The following is a 24,152-nucleotide window of genomic DNA, read 5'->3' on the forward strand; positions in this document are numbered from 1 at the left end:
CGATTATCATAATAGCTGTGTGAGATATTACAATAACGTGTTTTCCGTCCTAGTAACCTTCGTCACGACGATGACGATGACGACGATGATGATAATATCAAGAATAACTATTTAACTGCAGATTCAAAAATGGCTTTAAACTGTTTTCTAACAAAGGTTTATTAAACCGAATAGAATAATGTATTCAGACTACTTTTGTACGTCCTGCAGTCCTTTTCAAGACATATTTTGTTAGCTGTATACAGTATTTCGTAATGAGCAGCAAATGTGAGGTAAAACCTTATCTCATGCCAACTTGAAAGCAAACCAGCTTTGTTATAATTTCATAGTTCAAAGCCCGAGCTAAGACGGACACAACCCTTGTCCTTGCTCTTCCCTACGAACTCTGTGTCAGAGAGGACGGAAGTGTCTTCCGGAAAGAAGAGAAACAGTCTCTCGTCACGACAGAGGCTCGCCATGTTCTTACTAACGCACGCATCCGGTCATCTTTTCTTCCAACACGAGGACAAACTAAATCTGGTTTCGTACGCTCTGTCTACTTTTAAAAACAATATACAAAAGGAAATGTAATTATAATTTTCTCGTAAGTAATGTTGTTTTTTTCCACAACATATTTCTATACTGTATGTTATATAAGCGCGCGTGCGAATGTTTATGTAGGCAATGCGTCTTTAACATGTCTTACTGAATATTATTTTATTTTTACTTACATTGGAAGAATAAAATGTCACAGCTCCCATCTGCTGTTTCCTCGGTCCCCAAACTACGTGCACACATATACACTGAGGAACTACAATTTTAGGAAGAAATTGCAAGGCAAATTTTTTTTCTGTTCATGCACATTTACTTCCCCACTCTGTAGTCTGACTCACACAGCTTTCACACCAAACAAAGTGTCCTCTATCCCTTGTCACCACAATAAACTTCTTAAATATTGTATACAACATGGGTAATACATATTGAAATAATAAAATGCTGACAACATGTTTTACATGAATTCATATCACACACTTAGCGTATACAGATGAGGAGAGGAACCCAACATCGTCTAGTATAATAAACATTGTAATTAAAATTATTTAAACTTAAATGTAGTTCGATTCTACCTAATATGTCCTTGAGTTTATTTTCTTTTACTGCATATCGTTTTTGTGAGGTTGAATCGTTGTTAGATTGGTGGCAAATCGTGTTTAGATAATATTTGGTGACACATCTATTTCCTAAGCACTTTAATGCACACAACGAGGGCGTTCATCGGCAAAATCCTGTTACAGCAAACGACATGAATGACCATATATGGTATTGTTGCGGACAGGAAAATCGTCGTGAGTCTGGTGTCACTTCAGGCACGTTATCAGCTGCTTCAAGATTTTTAAAAAAAAAATTAAGAGACATTGGATGACTGTTAAAAATAGTTTTTTACTGTTTCATTCTACTCCTGCTACACTACAAATTTTCTGTTCCTGAAATTGATAATTCTGTCATATTGCCCATCTTCCTCACCATAAGAGCTTATGAAATCGCTAGAACTAAATTGAAAAATTAGTACATTATTTTAATACCTCGTCAGGCACTTTATTCACAAATGCAAAGTTTGTGTTGAAGATTGTAAGTAGTCTGCTGTGAGCCCACCGTCGGAGGTCATGAAAGGGTAAAACACTTGACCCCGAACAGGAAATGAGCTTCAACTACGATGAGATGTCTTCCGCCGAATGACTGCTGAGGAAAAAGTACGGGAAATAGGAAACTGAGTTCAGTGCAAGTGAGAGAGTAAAACACGCTAACCAGTCAAGGCAAGAAAGGATGATATCAAAAAAATTGTTATTACATCGTTAACAAACATTACAGCAAAAATAAGAATGCACTACTTCAGCCGCGAATTAATCCCTTTCACTTTCTGTGCGCAGAGAACACGGAAACAAGTTTTTTTCTAAAACTTATTAAGACTATGTCAAAGAGAAATTCTACAGAACACGATCCTCCGTTCAAAATATATGAAGCGGACTTCGCATCTAGTTTGACATAAGCTGAGATTGAAGAGAAAGAAATCCTGAGATGGAGTTGAGCCTGTGGATATTACTAGGGACTGTTCTGCATGCTCGCTATTGTTATCTAGGTATTTCCTTTTTATTATTACAAAATATTTATATTATTAGTGCCATTTCTTTTGGTTTGTCTTCATAAAAGCACTGAAGCGCGAGTTCGGAAAAAGAAAGAAATGAGCTAAATAGCTTGAAAGATAATTGGTAATTCTGTACTTATTGTTAATGGTAATGGATCCTTAGTTACAGATAAACATTTAGGATCACATAACTGTTAACTTTAGCCTAAATTTGGTGTTGTATGCAGTGGTACAGTTTGCTGTGTTGCAGGTCTAGATTGTCCATCTGGAGTGGTAGAGGTAACTGAAGGGACTAACGTTAGTTTTTCTTGTGGATTCGCCAATATGGTGGAATGGACGTTTGGCAATGGTGACTGCCCCACTAAGTATACTGCCACCTGCACTAGATCATATTGCAGCCAACCAAATGGTACAAGTTTTCATGTTGAAACGGGCGATTGCACCTGGACTGACTACTGCGGCAGCAGGTTGAACATCACTAAAGCATCAAGAGAGCACGCCTGTAATTTTAGTTGCACAGATTATGTCATGGGTGAAACAGATATGACTTTTAAAGAGTCATGCAAACTACGAGTAAAAGGTAAGCTAAACTTTGCCACTCCTGGCAAAACTGTCTCTTCACACTTCTGTTACTCCTCTTCCACACTGGTTTGTCAAGACATGTTAGACTGCTAACACTGCATTAGATGATTCCTAAACTTTATCCACACAGGTGCATTTAGTCCTTTGGATAAACATGACTGTCTTTCATGACCAATCACTGCTTAGCCTTAATAATCCGATTAGTGTCTAATACTTGTACAAATGACCGCGTTTCTCTGTTTTTCTAAACCATCTCAGCTATTTCAAAATAGTTTTAATACAGCTTTAAATAACCTTTTTTATAAACTCAATTTTTGTATGACAGTTTGAAAATAATATAAAAATAAACTGCCTCCATATTATAATTACACATTGGTTTGACAATAAATACTTTTTATCACAGCTCCTGCCAGGTACACACCTGGTAGTTGCCGTATAGGGCTGGCCAATTGGTGGATACATGGAAGCTGCACTGCCGAAGGGATGTATGACTCAGACAACAACTACACATGCCAATGGCTCTCAGATAATAATCAGGTATAGGTGTTAAGCATTGTCACTGCTGTATAACGAGAAATGGAAATTATTAAAAACAAACGTAGGCCACATTGGACAGAACACAAAAATGTCCAAACTCATTCAGTTACCTTTGGTTTCTTTCTCTTAATATTCCCAGCGTTTGGCACCTGTCCAGCTAACAGATGGACATATGGACCAATAATTCAACTTTAAAAACGATTAATGATGTAAAGTTTGAGAAATCTACTAAAATATATTTTCAATATAATCTTTGTTACCAGAGAAATGCCAGTCTAACTAAACAAATAGACAACATTAGAGAAATATGTTAAAAATATATATTCAGAAATTTGGAGGCTTTGAAGGTGGGCTGGTGACCTACAAGGCCAGCTCCAAGGAGTACAAACGTGGACATTGCGCCTTTGTGGGACTGATGCCTACAGCTCCTGGTCTCTACAAATACAGTGCCAAAATCTCTCCTGGCCCGGATGTTTACTTTGAGGGAACAGTCAATATAAGTGAGAAAGAAATTTTATTTTTTTATATTTAAATAAATATATACAATGGCTTGTGTAGTTGTGGCTCTATGCTCCAATGGGGGTGATTAGGCACAAGAAGAAAAAGTTGTATAAAAATATTAAACCTTGTGTGTGTGTGTGTGTGTTCTTTTATGTATCTCAACAAACATTTCTTCCTTCGTACATGCACGGAAATAATTTTACCAAAAATAACTGTTTTCTCATGAGTACATGCGTTTTTGCAGTATAATTTGTAATATTTTATCTACTTCCACGTCTTACAATCCCGATTTAGGTCATCCTGAAGAACTGATGCACAACTGTCCAAAACAAGTTCTCGAAGGTTCAGATCTCACCTGTACATGCACGACATCAAAAGTCGGAAGTCCTCCCGCTCAGACTATCTGGGACGGACTTTCTGATGAAACTTTACAGGTGAAAAGTGTAACTCGTCAATTCAACGGAAAACTTTACACATGTCGACTACTCTGGGGTCCCAACGGTTACATTAACCGAACTACTCCATACACACTGAGGATGGCGTGTAAGCACCTCGTAGTTAGTTTTGCATAAAACATTAAAAAATAATATCTTTGTGCATTGTTGAAAGTTGTTTCATTGTTCACATTTCTTCACTTCCTTTTGCATCCTAGTGAAGTTTTTTTAAAGAACTTTCGATAAGTTCTAAACAATATGTGACTCTTCCTTAATGGTTTTTTTGCCATTCGATTGTCTATGTTTTATTTAATTTAAACAATATGCAATTTTTTTTCTGCTGTCGAAAGAAAATTAGCATTACATTGTTTCCATCAACATGACAAGGAAATTATAGGTTTTTGGCATCATTGTCCAAATCTTCCAAATCTTTGTGACCGTTTATCACTTTCAGATAAAAGATATTAATCTTCCTGTTCCAATATCGAGGATGGCTTTTACTTCAAAAACATCTGTTTATATATTCAGATTTGACCTATGTAGGGAAGTGGTTAAGAAAGCTGAAGCTGCACGTGGCAGCGATGTTGAGAAAAGAGATGTAACACGATGTACAAACACATGTTTGCCTTACCCCATAATTACTATGTCTGTCTGAATGTACTACAGATAGAAATGTACCAATGTAATAAACGTATGTTCTAGATCATAATCAGAATTAATTGGAGGATTTAAAATATATTGCTTATTTAAAAAAAAAACGCAGCAACTTACATACACAATATTTTTTGTAAGTAAAATATTTTGCCTTTGACAAAAAGACAAATGAAGACGAATAAAAAGCAAGAAAACAAACATATAAAAAAAATTAATGACTTCGTGTTTAGATGGACCAGCGGCTGTTGTCATACACAGAGCATCAGAGGAAAGAGAGAGCGAATTAGAGACGGCGGGTTTCATCTGCACAGCGATTGATGTGTTCCCATCCGCTGTGTTTACCTGGAGTCACACCTGTCGCAATCGCACTGACAGTCAGGAGCAAAGCACCTGCTCTTTCAGTTTAAACCAGCTAGGTGATATTGCAGTGCTTTCCTGTACAGTTAATAACAGTGTCTTTGCCAGTGTGTCTTCTTCATACACCTACAGTATACGTACCCCGGGTAAGAACCTACTTTAATTCGACTGCAAGAATACACATTTTTAAAAAAATTGTATACCGTTTCCGTGCTAATGGTTTCACGAGAGTTGCTTTCTTCGTACAGAAAAATACCTAACATTTTTAATATATTATGTGTAAGACATAAAGTTCCCGAAATTAAAGAAACATAATTTAATAAATATATTCTGTAACATATCAATGACTCATCATGGGACTTAAATTAAAGAATACTCTCTTTAGTTAAGAGTCTACAAACATAAATCCTATACATTGTTGCAGACAGGGCTGTAGGCAGAATTATCGGCGGAGTCATCGCAGCTATCATTGGTATCATCGGAGCTGTACGCATCGTAACCCTCATCATTAAACGTCGACAGAGTAGTTGTCTTCTTCTAGGTTGAGAAAAATAAACAGTCATGCTAATTTTTAAAACTTTCTAGAAGACTGATGTTTTCAAATGGATCATTTGTAAATTAGAGGCTGACATAAGAATGGGCGATGGAATAAATACTTTGGGGCTAAGTTGATGAAAAACTATTAATCTTAAAAGAGCGTTCCCGTCTAAAAGAAAGCTTGTTCATGTTATTTCGAGCATGTAGCAATGCATTAAATTTTTCAACTAAAAAACTACTCTTTTTTTAAGTGTGAAAGCAAGAGATGCGAAGTTCAGTAAAGTATTTTCATATATAAAATGGCAGTTATTTCACTTACTATAAAAATAATTAAATAAAAATATTTCAGTAAGACTTAGAATTGACTGTCATCAATCATCCTTAAAAACTGAGGTGAACTGATTGTTTTTCATCTTGTGTGCTAATGTCCAGTGTATGGCCCTGGGCAGGATTCATCCCGAAGAAGTAGCAGAGACGAGCGCATCTTATTAATACCAAGAGGAGACAGTGTAGACGAACGATCATTAGGTGAAAAAAATAAATCATTTGCAAAAATGAAAGGCAAACCCGAGTCAGTATAAACTGATTAAAAATTTATTGCAAATCGTTAGAAGATAGCTTTGCTATTAGGGAACGAATGACTTGTTTTAATTTCATGATGCCAACATAACTTATGTCCAATGAGATAGTTTGAGGTAGTTGTAATAACAAGGTTTCACAAAAGAAATGCTAACTTTAGTGAGTTCTGCAATTATAAAGTTTTTATCTTCTTCTTCTTCTTCTTTCCTATACGCCCCCAGTGGAGCATAGGGCCGCAACCACACGCCGCCATCGGACCCTGTCCTGGGCGTCCCTTTCCAGCTGGCACCATGTCATGCCAGCAGTCTCTGCCTCTCTGTGGACTGATCTCCTCCACGTCTGTCTGGGTCTCCCAACCTTACGCCTCCCCTGTGGGTTCCAGCCCAGAGCCTGTCGCGTTAAATTGTCGACTGGCTTTCGTAGGGTGTGGCCAATCCAGCCCCACTTCCGCTTCTTGATGTCTAGGCTGGCAGGGTTTTGGTTGGCTCTCTCCCACAGGTCCGCATTGGAGATCTTCTCAGGCCATCGGATGTTAAAGATGCGGCGCAGACAGTTGTTGATAAATGTCTGTATCTTGTTGGTGATGGCATTTGTCACCCGCCATGTCTCAGACCCATACAGAAGGACTGACTTTACATTGGTATTATAGATGCGGATCTTGGTGTGTAGAGACAAAGCCTTGGAGTTCCAGATAGGTCTTAGGGTGTGGAATGTAAGCCTGGCTTTGTTTATTCGGCTTCTGACATCGTCATCTGTACCTCCGTCTTTGCTGCTGACTATGCTGCCAAGGTAGGTGAAACGGTCAGACTCTGTAATACATTCTCCATGTAGTTGGAGTGGGGCTTCTTGCTTTGTGTTGATCCGCATTACCTCCGTCTTCTTGATGTTGATGGTCAGGCCAGTCATTGCTGCTTCTTCTGCAAGCCGAGTGAGCTTTGTCTGTGCGTGTTGTTGATTGTGGGACAACAGGCTGATGTCATCCGCATAGTCAAGATCCTCGAGCTGTCTGGCGAAGGTCCACTGAACGCCCGTGTTGCTGTTAGAGGTTGTTCTCCTCATGATCCAGTCTATGACGATCAGGAATATTGTTGGTGAGAGCAGACAACCTTGCCTCACTCCAGTCCTCACTGCGAAGGGGTCAGACAGTTTTCCCTTGTGTATCACCCGGCATGTCGAGTTCTCATACAACTGCTGGATGATGGCAATGAACTTTGGTGGAAATCCATAGTGCCGCATTAGTTCCCAGATGGTTTCCCTGTCTACGGAGTCAAAGGCCTTCTCAAAATCTACAAAGGTTATGTATAGTGGTGACTGCCATTCGATGGACTGTTCGATAATAATTCGCAGAGTAGCTATTTGGTCATTACATGATTTTCCCTGCCGAAAGCCTGCCTGTTCTTGCCTAAGTCTCTTATCTAGGGCAGTTTTCAGTCGCTCCAGGATGATTTTGGACAACACCTTGCTTGTTTTATCACTCTATGTAATTGCTATTTGGGTGATAATTGAAAAAAAGAGTAAAAGCCAAACTTTTTTCCAGCTCGTGCAAGCAGACAACTAAAATTCCACAGAGGTCCATAACAACTGTTCCTCTTGGAGACCCTAGAAAGATTGATACGAGAATGCAGTTTATAATTCTTGCGAATCTGAGGTTAATACTTAAAAGGAAAACAACGTGTATACTATCAATATTTATTTATTGAAACAACATACTATAAATACCTCGTCACTGAGCTGAACTAACGAAACTATTCTCAAAAAACCAATGAAAGAAGAATACATAGAATCCACAAAGTAATTAAGAGATCAGGCATCCATGTTTTTGATGGGATAAAAAGAGACTGATCGTACAATATCCTAACTTTTCTGATGGTTTATCTACAGTTTATTCATGTTCTTTGTTTCAGTTTACGGGTCGGAAACACCAGAAAGCATGAATGATCAACCTCATAGTGATGTGACCATAAATAACAGTCAGCTGGTGGACGGTATCAAGAACTCTCATTTTAATTTCATTGATGCATTTCTGCAATACACCTTTCACACATGAATTCATTCATCAGAAGGTGATAAAGAAGTAAGACTATTAAAGCATGTAGTTCCATTTCAATGCAGCTTTCGATTTACTTCGTGCGAATTTACAGAGAAGAGCATGAAGACGCGGATAAACATTTTAAACTGACTTTAGTCCTGGTAAGTATCATGTTTTTAAAACAGTTTTTTTTTAGTGCTAAGGTATGTAAGATGATTGAGGAACGATGTTTTTAGGGGAAAAAGATATTAGATGATTGAAAATGTATTATGCAACTCTATGAGGCATCTTTATCCTCCACACTATACCTTAATGATAAATTCGCCGAAATCAGAACATCCATGAAGATGATAAACAAAAGATGTTGTTCTTTATGATGTCATAGTCCCGAATATTTAACGCTAAAAACCTGCTCACACTTGGTTAAAGAATTTAAACCCTCGCTAACCATTTTTAAACACATTTTGAAAGATAAACTGAGGCTCACACAATAATAGTAGAGCTTTCAACCTCCATATCAATTCATTTTTAAAATATGCTTTCCTGGTTTTGTCTTAGCAGCAAATTTCCCACGAAAGGAATCAGGGCAACTGGAAATATCACAAAGAACAGAGTTGATCATCTTGTAATGATAGGTGCCGCCCAGATCGCCAGACAAACTAAAAATATGAGAACCATGAAGATCAGAACAACTTGTAGTCACTATAAAGGGAAATAAATACACCAAGACGTAACAAAACGGACTGTTAGGCGTGGATCACCTCTCAGTATCCAAGATGAACAAGAAGACAGCGAAGTCAGTCTATTTATTTAAGATATTACTATACATTGTAGTCTTGCATTGTCATTGGGTGGTTGGATACTTGCATGCTCGTTAAATTAACAAATTACAATTTCTGTTTTCATGCATAGATACCCTTAAGCGACACGAGGAACCCATTCTAGCAACTATAAAGTTCCACACCTGAACTGAAGGGGCCGTGGCACCGGTCAAACCTTTTTCCAGGGGACTGTTAAAGAAGTTTAACAATGAGGTAGCCAGAAGAAGAGACCTGCGAGCGTTGTCACCTGCTGCCTCTAGTCTGGTTGTCGACGACCGGCACTTTCAACAGGGGACACGTCTACATCACCCTCAGTCACTAAACATCTCTTTTTTTTAGACTTTGCCACGGTGTCATCACTTTGCCTCGCTAAAGTTTCTCTTACAGTTGGCTGCCAGTTAGATTGCAGTCTTTCATGGGCCACGAAGTGGCGTCTGCATGTGGAATTTGCTTTGCAAAAATTTTTGTTCGTTATAACTCCTCGTGGCCTGACACCATTCATTTCTCCTGCACCCTTCGCACTTAAAATAGCTGCATTTACGAATGAGGTCGACAAACCAGTTCGTCACAGGTGAGTTTCTAAAGGTGAACTAATTTCAACTTGCTTGTCGTCTGCTGTGTGAGAAGTGTTGCTTAAATAACAATAAAGAAGGAAGTATGACCATTTTTTTGTCAAGTCTCTTGTAAGCGGAGAAGTTTTCAGCAAGTCGACTATAGGGAAAAGAGAAAAAGAAATACTGTGATAAAATAATGATTACAAAGCAAACCGATTATGAACTGTTCATGTAGTTGAGGCAACTTAGCGAGACGTTACTATGGTAACAATGTGACGAAGAACATGCCGAATACACAGCGGACTATTTGAGGCGCGCATAAATTTTTTGTTTACCCCTAATACAGCGCTTGTGGGGTTTCATACAACAAGGAAGCTAATTTCTTTCTTAAACTCCCAGTGCTTACAGAACGATACTGTTGACGGTTGTGTCGTTGACATTAAGAATGTTGGAGGCTAGATTTTCTACAAGTATTAGAGAAGCCTCATCTATTCTTCTGAATATATTTGAAATCGTCAACAATTAAACAGAAATAGGAAGTGACATGGAGTGGAGATTGTTACTATTCTGGATAGCTGTTCTACTTGTCAATAATTATCAACAAGGTATTTCCTCATTATTTTTTTCAGTACTCGTATTATAACCAACGGCCTCACGTGCTCTTAAAACTTCCAAAAATTAAAGAAAATAATATGGTAGAAATGTAGCTTGTTAGATTTTGCGCACAGGTATATATATATATCTTAACTTTTACTTCTAAAGGTAAAAGATGTATTATTTCAATAAAAGGTACTGGTGGACAGAAAGAGCTAATTACCTGATCTTGCACAAATACACACGCATAGAGCCTGGTAAGACTTAAAAGAGAGAAGTAAGTGATTAGAATATGTTTGAGAATAATTTAGCGTAAAGTTTATCTTGAATATGCCGTGAGTGTTATAAGGTGAGACGACTGTTTACTGTATTGCAGCTCTGGAGATCAGAGAATGTCCTTCAGGAAAAGAAGATGTTGTCGAAGGACTGAACGCTACTTTCACATGCGGTGTCTACGATCGCTTCATGACCTGGCTCCTGGTGTCTAGAGATTATGGATTTAGGTATCGCGCTATATGTTCTATAGATTTGTGTTACAGCTATCTTCATTTTTTTCAAGCTGCAGTAAATGCATCTGTGCCTGGAGGCTACCAGAGTACACTTTACATCAACAATGCTTCGAGAGAACAAGCAGGTGATCTCCTTTGTAGCAACAGGACTTCGCCTGATGGAGCTCTATGCAAGTTACGAATAGTAGGTACGTTTGACAACTTTTACACAACTTGTATTGGTTGTAATACACGGCCTTTTGTCTTTATGATTAAAGAATAAAAGCATTTTGAGTGACATATGCTAGCATAACAGTTTGTATTTGCTGACAACATAGGTAATTTCTGAGTTAAACAAACCATTGAAATGATCTTAAATCATATCTTATACACATGCAATATTATCTTCTATCCACAGACAATATTTCCTAAAAAGATAAGACATACACAGCGTAAAAGATATCACATAATTTTTTGTTAGGTTATACAGTTTTTGAAAAAGTAATTTTGTCCTTAAGTGCCAGCTGTGTACACTCCTGGAAGCTGTAAGATCGGACTGTCCAGATGGTGGGTACAAGGCAACTGTACTGTTGAAAGGATGTATGCTTCAGACAACAACTACACATGCACATGGCTTGTAGATAATAATCAGGTACAGTTCGCTGGTTAACAAACAAAAGCTTTTTTATAGTCTAGTAAGGGAATGCAAACAAAGCTGGAAAAATACAATCATATCTAAAAAGTGACAAACAGATAAATTAATATAAAAAAGCTAACTTTACACACAGAATTATAGATAATAAATATTACCATTCTAGCATACGATGTAAGCATTGATAAATCGGATATATAGTTTGAATAATAAATCAAATGTTTACTTGTTTTCTCTAAAAAGTACAAACAAGCACACAGCCCAAGACAAATTTCATAACTCTATATTGTACAGACATTCGGAGAGTTTGAAGATGGGCTGGAGAACTACACTGCCAGTAACTTACTGGTGTACACACGAGGCATTTGTTCGTTTGTGTCACCGATGCCTGTCGTCCCAGGTGTTTACAAATACAGCTCCACAATATCCCCGGGTCCTGATGTATACTATGAGGACACAATAAATATAGGTAAAAAAATTATATTAATAAGATATTAATAGTACGAAAGGGAATTAACTTGAAATAGTGTAGGAAAACTTTAAGATTATTAATAATGAACGTGATTTATATAGTCAATTTTCCTAGTTAATAACAAGTCAGATGAGCTTTATAAAGCAATTGAATACATGCAGACACAAATGCAGGCAACACAAAAGATGTCAGGCAACAAAAAGGCAAAGGCACACGACAGAAAAACCGCACACTAAACAAGATTTATCTTTATTTTCCCATGTAATATGAATGCATACAGTTGCGCATATTTAGTTATTTATAATCAGACTTTGCAATCTGTTTTTTATATATATTTTTTCCCTGCTAATTACTCTACTTATAATGCAATTGTTTAGTTCATCCCGAAGAACCAACACACACTTGTCCAGAGAAAGTGTTTGAAGGGTCGAACGTTACCTGCACGTGCAGCACGTCACGAGCCGGAAGTCCACCTGCACAGACTGTGTGGGATGGACATTCTAGCGACACATTACAGCTCTACAATGTAACAAGACGATTACACGAGGAACGTTACACATGTCGACTACTCTGGGGACCCAATGGTTACATCAATCGAAGTGTAATCTACATACTGAATGTGACGGGTAGGTACACTATGTTATGGTATATTTATTAAGTTCTAATATTTTAAGTACAAGATGTTATAGTTTTTAAACTACTTTTACTTTTTCTACAACATAGATTTTATTGTATAAATGCAATCAACCTTTACTGTAACCCTGAATAATCATAATAAATGGCTGCTTCTTTCTAGTTTAAATGTACAAAAAAAACCCTGAACTAATATGCCAGAATTTAAAGCTAGTGCAACCATAACAAAATTCAAAGCTGTTGTAAGTGTATTTTACAGAAAGCGCCACCTTTTTAAATAAATTATTGTCCCGCATCTTTTTTTAACCTTATTCATGTCTAATATGAATTTGCTAATATTAGTTTAGTTTCTATTTGCAGAGCAAGTTTACAGGTTATTTAGCTATTTGATTATAGAATACTTTTATTTCTTATGTATCACGTGCAGCACTTCAAAACTGTACACTAACAGAAACTGCGACTTTTACGATACACCGCTTCCGCAAGCACAAATGTTTTCGTATCATTCATACCTAAATAAATACCTATATAAATATGTTTATAGAATGAACATTTTACTCGAAGTGCGAGGTGTTGCGGACTAACTAGTATTGAGAATAGTTTGCTGGACTAGCTATCTATTAGACGGTTGGGACATTGTGGAGGGTTGAGTTTAGTCGATTGGTGTGCTGCCACACACTGGGACACACATACCACTCAGTTCTTCACTTCCCTACAGGTTACCAGTCAGAATGAAACAAGCCAACTGTGACTCTCTACAATCTTACCTTTGTTAAGGTTTACTTTCAAGGTATCAGAGACACAACATCACACACCTGCAAACCAAAAACATCCATTCACACCTTAGGCATGAATTATGGATTACTCTAGTCATCAAGGAAATATAAAAATTTATGGTGTTGTTCCAGACGAGGAAAGTCATCAAGCGACGAGTATAGGCGGAATTATCGGTGGTGTCATGTCAGCTGTTGTTGTCATTACAGGAACTGTTTGCATCCTAGTATTTATCATCCGACGTCGAAAGGGTAATTGTTTTTACTCCATGAAAAGAAAAAGAGTTACAATTAGTTTACAATTTTTGTGTACAATGCTTTCTAGATACCTGATTTAAATCTTAAACCGCCATGCTCAACATTGAAATTTTCACTAGCGAAGGAAATTAAAATAATCTTTAAGAATACTTATCAACTATTAACAAGTCATTAGTTACTCCTAGTCAAAAGTGATTTGATTTTTCGTTTATCTTAATCTACTGCGTTTGTTTGTAGAGGCAATGTACGACTCAGCCATAAGATGTACCACTCACGAGCACATCTATCAGGACTTTACCCAAAGAGAAGGTAAGCACGGCGATCCTAAAGCCTGTGAAGAGTTGATTCCCTTGAAGACTCTAAACACTTGAGTTGAAGTGAGGCAGGCGTAAAACTAAAGTCAAAGTGATTGGAAATAAATAAAAATCGTGCTTTTATTAGTTTTCTCGAATTGCTATATAGTGGACTGAGAGGTTTCTGAGTTAATGTTCATGATGCGTTGTTATGACAACAAGCTTATTTAGGCAGGAAATGAAATCCTAATCTTTATTCCTAAACAGGCAAGAATTACAAATAATTTTATATTTCGAACAAGACAAATAAACATTCTGTATTTGTGATTTTTTTCAAAGCCCTCAACATTGTAATTAAAAATTACTTTTTACTTGGGTTTCTCGGTAAAAACAAAAACAAAAATCCCTTGATTCTGTGAAACATCTGTTAAAGGTCTGAAAGGACGCTGACTATTACATAAGAATGTATGTAAGAATTCAATGCAAGTGTTGCAAACTGGAGCGGGAGATGTCTCTTGTTTATTATTTGTGTTCTACAAAGCTTAAGAGGTAGAACAACTTTATATTTTATAAGTTTTAAAGGTAGTTTCGTAGTCACACTTCTAAATTTGGATTGCTCTTTATTTTCAGGTTCAGTTTATGAGTCAATGGAGACGCCAAATAGAAATGATCCACTCTACACCAATGTGACGAACAATAACGTTAATGCTAATGGTATAAAGGCTTTTTTATTTACCTGTTTTCAAGAGAATCTCGACTTTTACAAAGTTGAAATCTTGTTAAGCAATAAAAAAAAACCTTGTCTTTCTGATCGAATATTGCGCATATAACGACACTATTTTTAAAATATCTGCAACTAAGTTTAATTCAATAAAAAGCTTTTATGTTTTTAGCATTTTGATTGTGTTAGATCCCTTAAACATTTGTTTATTTTGTAAAGAAAAAATGCTTTCCCAAAATAGCGTATCTGGTTTGTTTTTGAGAGTGAGAGATGTATTGATCCTTATATGTCCTATAAAAGAAATAAGCGACATATTTTATTTTTAATATATTTACATTTATACACTAATTTAAAAATTCTGTATAAAGTGTAAACTCCACGAAAAGCCTTATCAGTGCATATTTAAAAGTTCACAAATTCAGAAATGTAAAAGAGTGCACTGTTTTGGGAACAAACAGTGTAAACTAGCTAAATATATTTGTTTTACTAAGCTATTTGTTGTTTTTTTTCACTAGGTGGAATTTACATTGTGCCAAGCCCATGGGCTCAAGATCCTAGAGTTTACGAAAATGTTCACATTTAAAGCAGATAAAAAGAAAAAGCACCAATGCCAAGTGATTTTTGTGAGACACTGTCATGTGACCGACAATACATGTTGGTACATTGTTCCTCTTCCTACGTGAAGCGAGTGTTGCTGCAGACGATGAAGTTTGTCGTGGACAAGGACTAGTGGCCTCGGTTGTGAATGTGGATGTCACAGTGTGTAGTAGACATGCTTGATGCCAACGGACAGCCAGCGATGTTGAAATCCGTGCTGGTGACTGAAATCCTCGCTAGAGCTTGTCGCGCACCTTTAGGACTTGAATATATTACAACAGTCCCTAATAGACCGTTAATTTGGAGCAATTTGATTCTTGCAAAAATGCTTTATCGTTTTTTTGCTGGATGTAAGGATAAAAGAAATTATAAAGTATACTGTATACTATGGACAGTAACGTGATGCTAGTAACAGAATGGATTTGTGGTTACAATTTTGCAGGAGAGACTGTAGTTTTGACCAGGAAGACTTCTAGGCTAGAGGGCAGTTGACCCACTGGGACGTATGATTTTTGCCCTTTTCTAGAAAACTATAAACAAAAATAATTAAAAGAGGTAGAAGAATAATTCAAACTTATAATGATAGATCAAAATGTGTAGAAAAGGAACAATCTTACATCAAACTTGCTTGAGAACTCACTTTTATTGTAATCTATACAGAATTGGGTATATGAAGTGAAGTTTTTAAAAAGTTTTTCAGGCACATGTTTACACAGGTTATGTCATCTAACAAGAAGTTAGACTTTTAGGAACCAGAGTTTGATGTTTAAAAACCAAGAAGAAATGCACACACATTAAGAAAATTATGTTACATTGTTTTCCTTTTGTCACGCAGAGTGCAAATGACTCTACAAGAAAAAAGTCTCAACCGTTAGATATCATTGTAAACATTGAGCCAGACTGCATAAACAAGGGAAAAAACATAATATTGATACTATCATTCGTGGTCCCAAAACGAAACATTTGGACGATGTGTACGTTTGAAGAGTTCTATTTTATAGGTCAGTAAACAGTAGACATGTAGGGATATGATTGGAATGATGTATAAGGTTTTGATTGTAAATATGACGATGATGAATGGAGTAAAAGTTGACAATGTTTGCTCTAATTGACGAAAATAAAATACAGTGATTCGTCCAAGAAATTTTTGATTCTATTTTATAAGATTTTTAGAAATATTAAATAATGTTAAATACCAAGTCAATTTCCAAGTCGAAACAAAAGGCATTGCAGACGATGGTATCACACAGATATAGATTCTTATCGAACTCAGTTTGCACTCAGACTCTAAACATGCTTACGACAAAAAATCGATTTCCGGAGTGTTCTGGCATGGCTGTATTGATCATTACTGCCCGGCTGACAGCTTTACCACAAAAACGTGGTCAAAGGGAAGCTACGCGATTCCAATAATTTACTCTTACTGTATTGTCTCCCTTTATGCCTTCCAGGCGTCTGCTATATGGACATAAGCTCAAGACAATACATTCTCGCTGAAACAAATCTCAGAATTTATTGTGATTCCAATACATCCATTTGTTTGTAAAGTCTGCACGTCATGTGTAGACATTCAGAAGTTTCACGGGGAGTTTTGAAGGTTGCTAGCTGTTCCTTACGAAGAGGAATGTGAAGGAACTTTGTTGACATTCAGTGATGTTGATAATAACTAATGAAACTCAGTCAAGTGCAGGTTAACACGAATGTACCACAGCGTCCGGAAACTGGCTGTGATGCTCTGAATTTGTTATCTACAACAAGCAGTCACATGACCTCTCCAACTGGCCCTGAGTTTCACTCTAGTTCAAGTGGCATAATGTGAGACAATAATTTGTACCAAAGAACACATTCACAATAGCTGGACATTTTAAATAATGGCAAATCCACTATGAAACAGTTAATTATTACTCAAACTTTGATACAAATTTGTCTTTTTTAAGAAAAATTATAAAAATAATTACAAATATCAAAACAGTACCAAAACAATGAAATATCAGACTAATGCTAGAGTTTATGGTTATAAAACTGTGCCCTAAATAGCTAGAAGATTTAGAACATGACATTTTAGTAGTTTGCACATTATATTTATTATCCCGACGTCAGGCCAACTCATACAGTGTCCTGAAATGAGATTTGAATAAATGATCTTGGAACCCATTGCCTATGCACTTAAACCACCGAGAAAATTAAAATAAACAGCTATTAGCCAATCAACATTCCACACGACTTCACATAGCGCATGCACATATGTACACACTACACACTTACTAGTAAGTAAATCCCATCCTTTATTTCTAAGCAAGGAAGTGACAGCTTGCTCCATGCTCTTGGTGTTGACACCAGAAACTTGACTATTCAGTTTTCACTTCCCTGTGTGACATACATACAACATCAGCTATTTTTAAGTGTTGCTTAGTACACATAACTGAGTTCACAATGAACTTGAGGTTGTGGATAGTATGTACAATTCTCCAATTTATTGGAAATTGTTGTTCAGGTACGTCACTGTTTTCACTTGAAATTCTTATTTTAGAACTTCCTTCCAAGCACTTGGTTTTATTTCCATCTGATATTTTATTGCTCTCTTAATTTCAGCATTTATATTGAAATTGCTCATGTATTTAAATGTGTGTTAAATATGTGTTTCTTAACCTAATAATAGTTTGGAGGACACATAAGATTGATGCTGGTATCTATTTGATTCATGGACTGCCTATCACCGACAGTATGACTTACAAACTGGATTGTCTTTTTTTGTCAATGTCTTCCTCTCTGTGATGCTGATTTACTTTCTTACTGTCTCATCCTCAGCACTCTGTTACACGGCTTTCACACTTAGCTTCTCCCACAATAGGTTATACTGGTTACGAGCCTTTATATACCTTAGAATTGTTGCTTACATAAATCTTCCCAAGTTTTATGGATGTCATTTTTTAAAATTAAATATTTCAAGGAGCTAAGTAAGATTTTCCTTTATGAAATTCTTTAACTGTCAGTAATTCTCTAGAGCAGACCTGGGCAAACGCCGGCCACCAGTAAATATACTTTATATACAGTATTGGGTAAAACTGAGTTAACTATATTAGTCCGGCCCTCTAGAACCATTCCAGTTTCTCATCCGGCCCCTTGGGAAAATTAATTGCCCACCCCTGCTCTAGAGCCTTCAATTAGTTTCTTTGGATTAAAGAGCGTTACAGGTCAAATTAACTTATGACACAAAACAGTGTAAGTTCATAAAACATTGGCTATAAAAGTAGTAACTTAAACCACTTAAGAAAAGTACTACCATTTACTAAAAAAAAAAACATAAGAGATGACAGTCATGTATTTAGCCTATCCTAGGATTGTTTGATAGTCTTTTATTCACTGAGGTCTATAAAAATATGCAGTAAAGTTCTACAGCTACCTAAACTCACTATTGTGGATTTTGTTGGGATTTGAAATTCTCTCACACCCAGGATTGGCATTTTGCAGTCTGCTCATTTGTATGAAAGTTTCAAGATCATTTAACCACTAGGATACACAACCATATACCAATCTCTCGTTCTCTGTTTTTTTAAATACATATAAGCTTTAAAGTAAAACAAGACACTAGGGTGGGAAGAGATATTGTCCATTTGTGGTTCTCTTATCGTCACGAAATTTCTTGTCGATGTAAACGATAAGTGAAAGTGTCATCAGGTAAAAGAGCCCCCCCCCCCCCCACACACACACACACGTGACAGAATAAAAGGTATTGTTGCTCCTTGATTACGGATGCCATATGTCTCCTTCGCACAGGTCTCGTCATTACAGAATGTCAAAATGGAAGAGAAGCAGTAGGAGAAGGAACTAACGTGACCCTGACGTGTGGCAATTACTTTGTCGACATGGAGTGGACGTATGGAGATGATTCGGGGACTGTTATCGGCCAGTGTTATAGAGAGAGGTGTACAACTGACCGCAACCTTCCTTTCAGTCTACAAGCACACAAAAGAGGAATCAGTCAATACGAGAGTGTACTTACTATAACAAAAATATCGAGTGGGCAAACATTTCATCTTAAATGTCGCAGTGAGGACTTGGATGAATCTGAAAAGTGCCTGCTGCATGTAGTGCGTGAGTAACTTATTTTCTTTAACAAATAGTCATGACCTTAACACATTTTTCAAACTCCAAACTACGCAGTCACGTGCAAGAACATTTTGTCCGACTTTTTCTATTTTGTTTTGATATTCTATAAACTCTATTGTTAAATGCACTAACAATGTAATGTTTGTCCTTAAAACATTGATTTTAAGAGCGATGTGGTTCAAATTTTATCTGTTAATAATGTTTAAAAGCCTTTCATACACACTGAACCATCTTTGTGCAGAACCTCCTCAATATGACCCCACGACCTGTAAGGTTCGGGTGTCCAACTGGCGGGTACTCGGACAATGCACGGTTGAGAGGATGGCTGGCTCTGGCGTTGATTACGAGTGTTATTGGAGCGAGAATAATGAGGGGGTGCTTTACTTTAACATTTAAATACGATATAATAAACACAGATATAGTAGAATTAAAAACTTGTAATATGCTTCTCGACATTTTTTGTAATACATGATTTGTCGCACTGAGTAGTCACATAGGATGGTGACTGTTCATGAATAGTTAGTAAGCCTTTAATCTCTGCAAATTTATAACAAAGGCATGAAAATAATGTTTGTTGTAGTAATAATGATTATGTGCATGAACTTGAAACAAAGTTTAGGATCCTTAGCACCATTGCGATTACAAGTCATCGCAAATTTTTTATTTGTTGATTACATCTGTTTTTGCTTTACTTGGTATCTCACCAGAAGACTAAAACCGCTCTTTTAAGAAAAAAAGATCGCCAAACGCAAAAGCGAAAACTGAAAAGCTGCCGGATAATAGCCATAAGCAATACAGACCTAAGATCTCTCTTACAACAATACAGAAAACTCGTATCATCATCACCACCACCACCATCAATCATCATCGTCGTCGGCGGCGGCGGCGGCGGCGTCAGCAGCAACATCAGCAGTATCGATTAAGTTTATACTTAACACACATAAACTGTCTATATGCCTAAGTAAGACGGCTTAATATCATTTTCTGTTTTTATCAAATGAACAATAAAAAACTATTTATAAATTCTTACAGGCTTTTGGAGATTTCAAAGACAAACCTTCATATTATACTCTTCAGTCTGTAAACTACGCTAGAAAGGTTTGCTCCTTTAATCGAAGTATGATCTTCGAAGAGAAAGCTTACACATACAGCATGACTGTAGTTGGTATTAAGGATCACTTCACCGAGACCATTACTGTAGGTAAGAAAAACATTGATGATACTTGTCATAAAAGATATTCATAGTTAAAACAACAGTGTTACGTTCTTTACTAGTACGATAGAGTTCCATGCACACTGTTATCTTAGCTGATTACATTTTATTAATAGAAATTTATAAGATAACTATAAATGGAAAAAAATTTGGATTTTACTAGGGTTATAAATATGCCTGTTTTTAGAAACTTTTACAGTTCTCAAATGAATGATAAATAGTTGTGCATGGTCATTACATATAAAATACTTAATAATTCAAGGTAAGCCTGTTTTCATATTGCCTTTTGAAAGCGGGTTGTTGTTCCACAGAACACCCAGGAGAACCCACACATAACTGTCCGACAATGGTCAGTGAGGGATCCTCTGTCACCTGCAGGTGCAACTCTTCCAAGGCAGGAAATCCACCCGCTACCACTGTGTGGGATGGAGTGAAGAATGAGACATTACACATTGAGAACATACAAAGACAGACTCAAACTAATGTTTATACTTGTCGTGTGGTGTGGGGCAGTAACGGGTGGATTAATCGTTCTACTTTGCACACATTTGATATAGCATGTAAGTATATTATAATTAAGCTGTTTTTTAACGTACTTAATATAGTAGAAGATAGAAACAACATCCGAAGTTGTGTTTTGACCTGGTGTTTTAGTCTTATAAAATCAAATTAGCAACGCATACATCATATATCTTCATACAAAGACACAGATCTCTGAATTTTGTATCCTGTACAGACGGACCATCATCTGTTCGCATCGACTACATCATTGACGACACGGGAAATGAGAGAGACATGCTACGTTTGATGTGTACAGCAGTTGATGTCCACCCGTCAGCTATTTTTAGATGGAACATCACGTGTGACACCCAGACCCACTATAGTAACACCAGCACGTGCGCTTTCTCTACAGCCAACCTTAGTCCAGAGACAGTAGTCACGTGCACCGCGAGTAATAATTTTTCTTCTGATATGTCTTCTTACAGTTTCATTGTTGTCAATGGCACAGGTAAGCCTTTCGACTTAATTTTTATGTCTTATGAACGTGTGTCTGAATAAATAGCTTTAGTAGTAGTAGAGTTGACCTGTAAATATCTCAAAAATGCCTACGTTTTATTTTGATGACTATAATCTTTAAATCTCAAAGCTTGTATTTGTTCTCATGTGTTTGCTTTTAGGGTTTAAAGGTAAAAATTAGCAAAATAAATAAATAAAAAATCTTTTGTATATTTTTAATTTTAGAAATCGTTTATGTTAATTTACCATTAATAAGTGGAAAATTTACAGGGTCCGAGAAATCTTTACAGAATGGCCTATCAATCATAATAATAATAGTGCCATGCATCCTTCTTGTTACGGGCATCATCATAACTGTGGTTGCTACCATCGTATATCGCAGGAAAGGTAACATGTCAAGAAACCTTTGTATTTACTAAAAAAAATCAAATAACTGAAAGCAAACAACATACATAGCTTACAGCAAATTACTCGTGTACTATGTAGTACTAAAATATATGTTTATGTTGCTTATCTATTACACATATTAAAAGCTTTCATTAATAGGAAATTACCAAACATATTTAATAAGATTAAAGTTAATTGCTTTGCTGAAAAGTACTAAAATACTTAGGTTAAGGCCAAGGTTTAATAGTTTATGAATGTTATGAAAATATCAGAACCTGCAAGTGTTCTAATGGCAGTTTATTTCCCATACCGGTAATTATTATTATTTTTTTTTTGCTTATTTCTTTCATTCATTTCCGTTCCTCTGTGTTTTTTGTGTTACTGCATTTTTTTTTTCGTGCATAGACATTATAACCACGTGGGTGTATACTGTATGTTACAATTCTGGTAAGAATGAATAATGGAAAAAAATCTCTAATTCTTTTTGGGCGAAAGACAAAAATGAATGACCAAAAAACTAAAGCAATAAGTAGACATGACGAGAATGAGTTAATGGATAGAATGCGTGTGTAAAGTATATTCTTCCTCTTCTTGTTCCTATTGGCCCCCAGTGGAGCGTAGGGCTGCATGTAAAGTATATGTGCATGTGTATATGTGGAAACACGAGAGAAAAATTTATTCTATGTGTTCATTGTTATGTACTGTTATAGAACACTCATTTTCCGCAGTGTAGTCTTTTTATTTTGTTGAGATCATGAACAGTCCCCTGGTCAAGATGTACACCGTACCACCCTCGCTAGTAGAGACTTGGCCAGTGGACTGTTGGGGGTCACGCGGGTCACAGTGTTTTCACTCTGTGCCAACTTGCCTGTATCAGCACAATATCTAAAGGTACCCAGCTATACCCCAAATCGGAAAAAGATAACTCATTCGCTGAAGTACGGAAATCTTTTCACTTTTCCGAACTGAGCGCGTGTGAGCCGAGGTCCGTCTTGAGGAGACGGAAAAGGTTCCCTGCCTCAAGAAACAGGAGATTTTAAAAGACCCATCTTGGGTAGAGGGGTGAGAATGCAAGCCACGGGTAGATCACAGAGGACCAATCGCCCAACAAGCTCGAGGTTGGAGAATGCTGCAATAAGGTATTTTAGTTAGAAAAGTTTGACTCGAAATGCTGGATTGTGTCTCAAAAAATCATTATAATCAATTTAATAAAAACAATCTCTAATAATTTACCATATAACGAGATTTGATAAATTACAGTGAAACGTAAATATATATATTGTTTGAGTACAGACTTTGATTGAAGTAAATGTTTGAATACAATACACTGTCAACAGATACTTTCAATGGAGCTGAAGAGTGTCCATACTCACTAACAAGACTTTGAGATGATCAATGAGAACAGCAGACAGTAGTTGTGACCGAGTGAAAATGAGACTGCTTGCTTGTAGTTAGAAGTAAGAATGGAGGAAAATCAAAGGGTAAAGCCATATGTTGGTAAGTGAGAATACAAATTAAATATAAAGCTTGTTCATGTTTAACTTATTAATGCAAGCATGACTTTATCATTCATGAGGAGTCTATGAAACACATTTACCCTGACTATTACCCTTTCCACCATAAGCTCTGCCTTCTGTACACCTGTTTACATTGTTGTAGCATTTTATATATTTAGAGGTTTTATTTTTCTATTCTATAACCAAAATCAACATTGGGTGGCTGGCTACTTCAATTCTGTCTACACAAATTGTGTTAAACATCAATTTCTTGTTGCCTCCTTATTTCATTAAACCTTATAAATTTGGAGAAATTTAAAGACATGTTCTTACAATGAGTCGCTCACTGATTCAACTTCTAATAATTTTACTGTAAGTTCATTCTTCACTCCCTGAATAATTTTATGGTAAACTCTTCACACATATTTATAGCTTGGCGGTTTTCATGGATCTCCTTATCAGCTCTAAGGTTGTGGAATTAAAAAAAACAATCAACAAATTTAAATGCCTAGTTTATGTTTGAAAGAGAACTTTGTCAGATACTAGCCATACTGAATTAAATAAAAAAAATGTCAGATTTCTTATTTAACATGTTGCTGAAGCTTTTCATTCAACGTTTTATATTCTGAATAGTGAAGATTAAATTTGATGAAAGCAAGTGCTTTCATTATCAAAGATTTTCAAGTTGTAGATTCTAATGATTTTTTGTTCTTTTCTTCCTCAGGCATCAGTGACTACTAA

General features: G+C 36.5%; 3 protein-coding genes across 3 annotated transcripts; all 3 read left to right on the top strand.

Moving 5' to 3' along the window:
- Positions 1-1,962: 1,962 nt before the first annotated feature.
- Positions 1,963-8,503, top strand: LOC112569189. The gene is made up of 9 exons (XM_025246915.1): positions 1,963-2,116; positions 2,373-2,702; positions 3,108-3,241; positions 3,570-3,741; positions 4,037-4,285; positions 5,061-5,333; positions 5,612-5,728; positions 6,157-6,252; positions 8,208-8,503. Exons 1-9 carry the CDS (start codon positions 2,056-2,058, stop codon positions 8,348-8,350), a joined length of 1,575 nt encoding a protein of 524 aa, XP_025102700.1. The 5' UTR covers positions 1,963-2,055; the 3' UTR covers positions 8,351-8,503.
- A 1,586-nt stretch (positions 8,504-10,089) lies between these two features.
- On the top strand, positions 10,090-16,310 carry LOC112569190. Its single transcript, XM_025246916.1, has 9 exons — positions 10,090-10,312; positions 10,678-10,998; positions 11,308-11,441; positions 11,736-11,910; positions 12,291-12,539; positions 13,455-13,571; positions 13,815-13,886; positions 14,501-14,584; positions 15,107-16,310. The coding sequence occupies exons 1-9, from the start codon at positions 10,252-10,254 to the stop codon at positions 15,172-15,174; spliced, it is 1,281 nt and encodes a 426-aa protein (XP_025102701.1). The 5' UTR covers positions 10,090-10,251; the 3' UTR covers positions 15,175-16,310.
- A 1,194-nt stretch (positions 16,311-17,504) lies between these two features.
- Positions 17,505-23,899, top strand: LOC112569138. The gene is made up of 7 exons (XM_025246837.1): positions 17,505-17,682; positions 18,966-19,283; positions 19,540-19,673; positions 20,331-20,499; positions 20,823-21,071; positions 21,248-21,520; positions 21,799-23,899. The coding sequence occupies exons 1-7, from the start codon at positions 17,622-17,624 to the stop codon at positions 21,945-21,947; spliced, it is 1,353 nt and encodes a 450-aa protein (XP_025102622.1). The 5' UTR covers positions 17,505-17,621; the 3' UTR covers positions 21,948-23,899.
- Positions 23,900-24,152: the final 253 nt, after the last annotated feature.

Source organism: Pomacea canaliculata, linkage group LG7 (genome assembly GCF_003073045.1).
Source record: "Pomacea canaliculata isolate SZHN2017 linkage group LG7, ASM307304v1, whole genome shotgun sequence".
Taxonomy (NCBI): domain Eukaryota; kingdom Metazoa; phylum Mollusca; class Gastropoda; order Architaenioglossa; family Ampullariidae; genus Pomacea; species Pomacea canaliculata.

What these genes read in the sequence shown, in the direction of transcription:
- LOC112569138 (XM_025246837.1), top strand. Translation starts at nt 17,622, where the DNA reads ATGAACTTGAGGTTGTGGATAGTATGTACAATTCTCCAATTTATTGGA. An exon ending in CACCGAGACCATTACTGTAG is followed by an intron (nt 20,500 to 20,822) that starts GTAAGAAAAACA and finishes GTTGTTCCACAG; the next exon opens with AACACCCAGGAGAACCCACA. An exon ending in CATTGTTGTCAATGGCACAG is followed by an intron (nt 21,521 to 21,798) that starts GTAAGCCTTTCG and finishes GAAAATTTACAG; the next exon opens with GGTCCGAGAAATCTTTACAG.
- LOC112569190 (XM_025246916.1), top strand. Translation starts at nt 10,252, where the DNA reads ATGGAGTGGAGATTGTTACTATTCTGGATAGCTGTTCTACTTGTCAAT. An exon ending in GGCTTGTAGATAATAATCAG is followed by an intron (nt 11,442 to 11,735) that starts GTACAGTTCGCT and finishes TATATTGTACAG; the next exon opens with ACATTCGGAGAGTTTGAAGA. An exon ending in TATCATCCGACGTCGAAAGG is followed by an intron (nt 13,572 to 13,814) that starts GTAATTGTTTTT and finishes GTTTGTTTGTAG; the next exon opens with AGGCAATGTACGACTCAGCC.
- LOC112569189 (XM_025246915.1), top strand. Translation starts at nt 2,056, where the DNA reads ATGGAGTTGAGCCTGTGGATATTACTAGGGACTGTTCTGCATGCTCGC. An exon ending in ATACACACTGAGGATGGCGT is followed by an intron (nt 4,286 to 5,060) that starts GTAAGCACCTCG and finishes CTTCGTGTTTAG; the next exon opens with ATGGACCAGCGGCTGTTGTC. An exon ending in TGTAGACGAACGATCATTAG is followed by an intron (nt 6,253 to 8,207) that starts GTGAAAAAAATA and finishes TCTTTGTTTCAG; the next exon opens with TTTACGGGTCGGAAACACCA.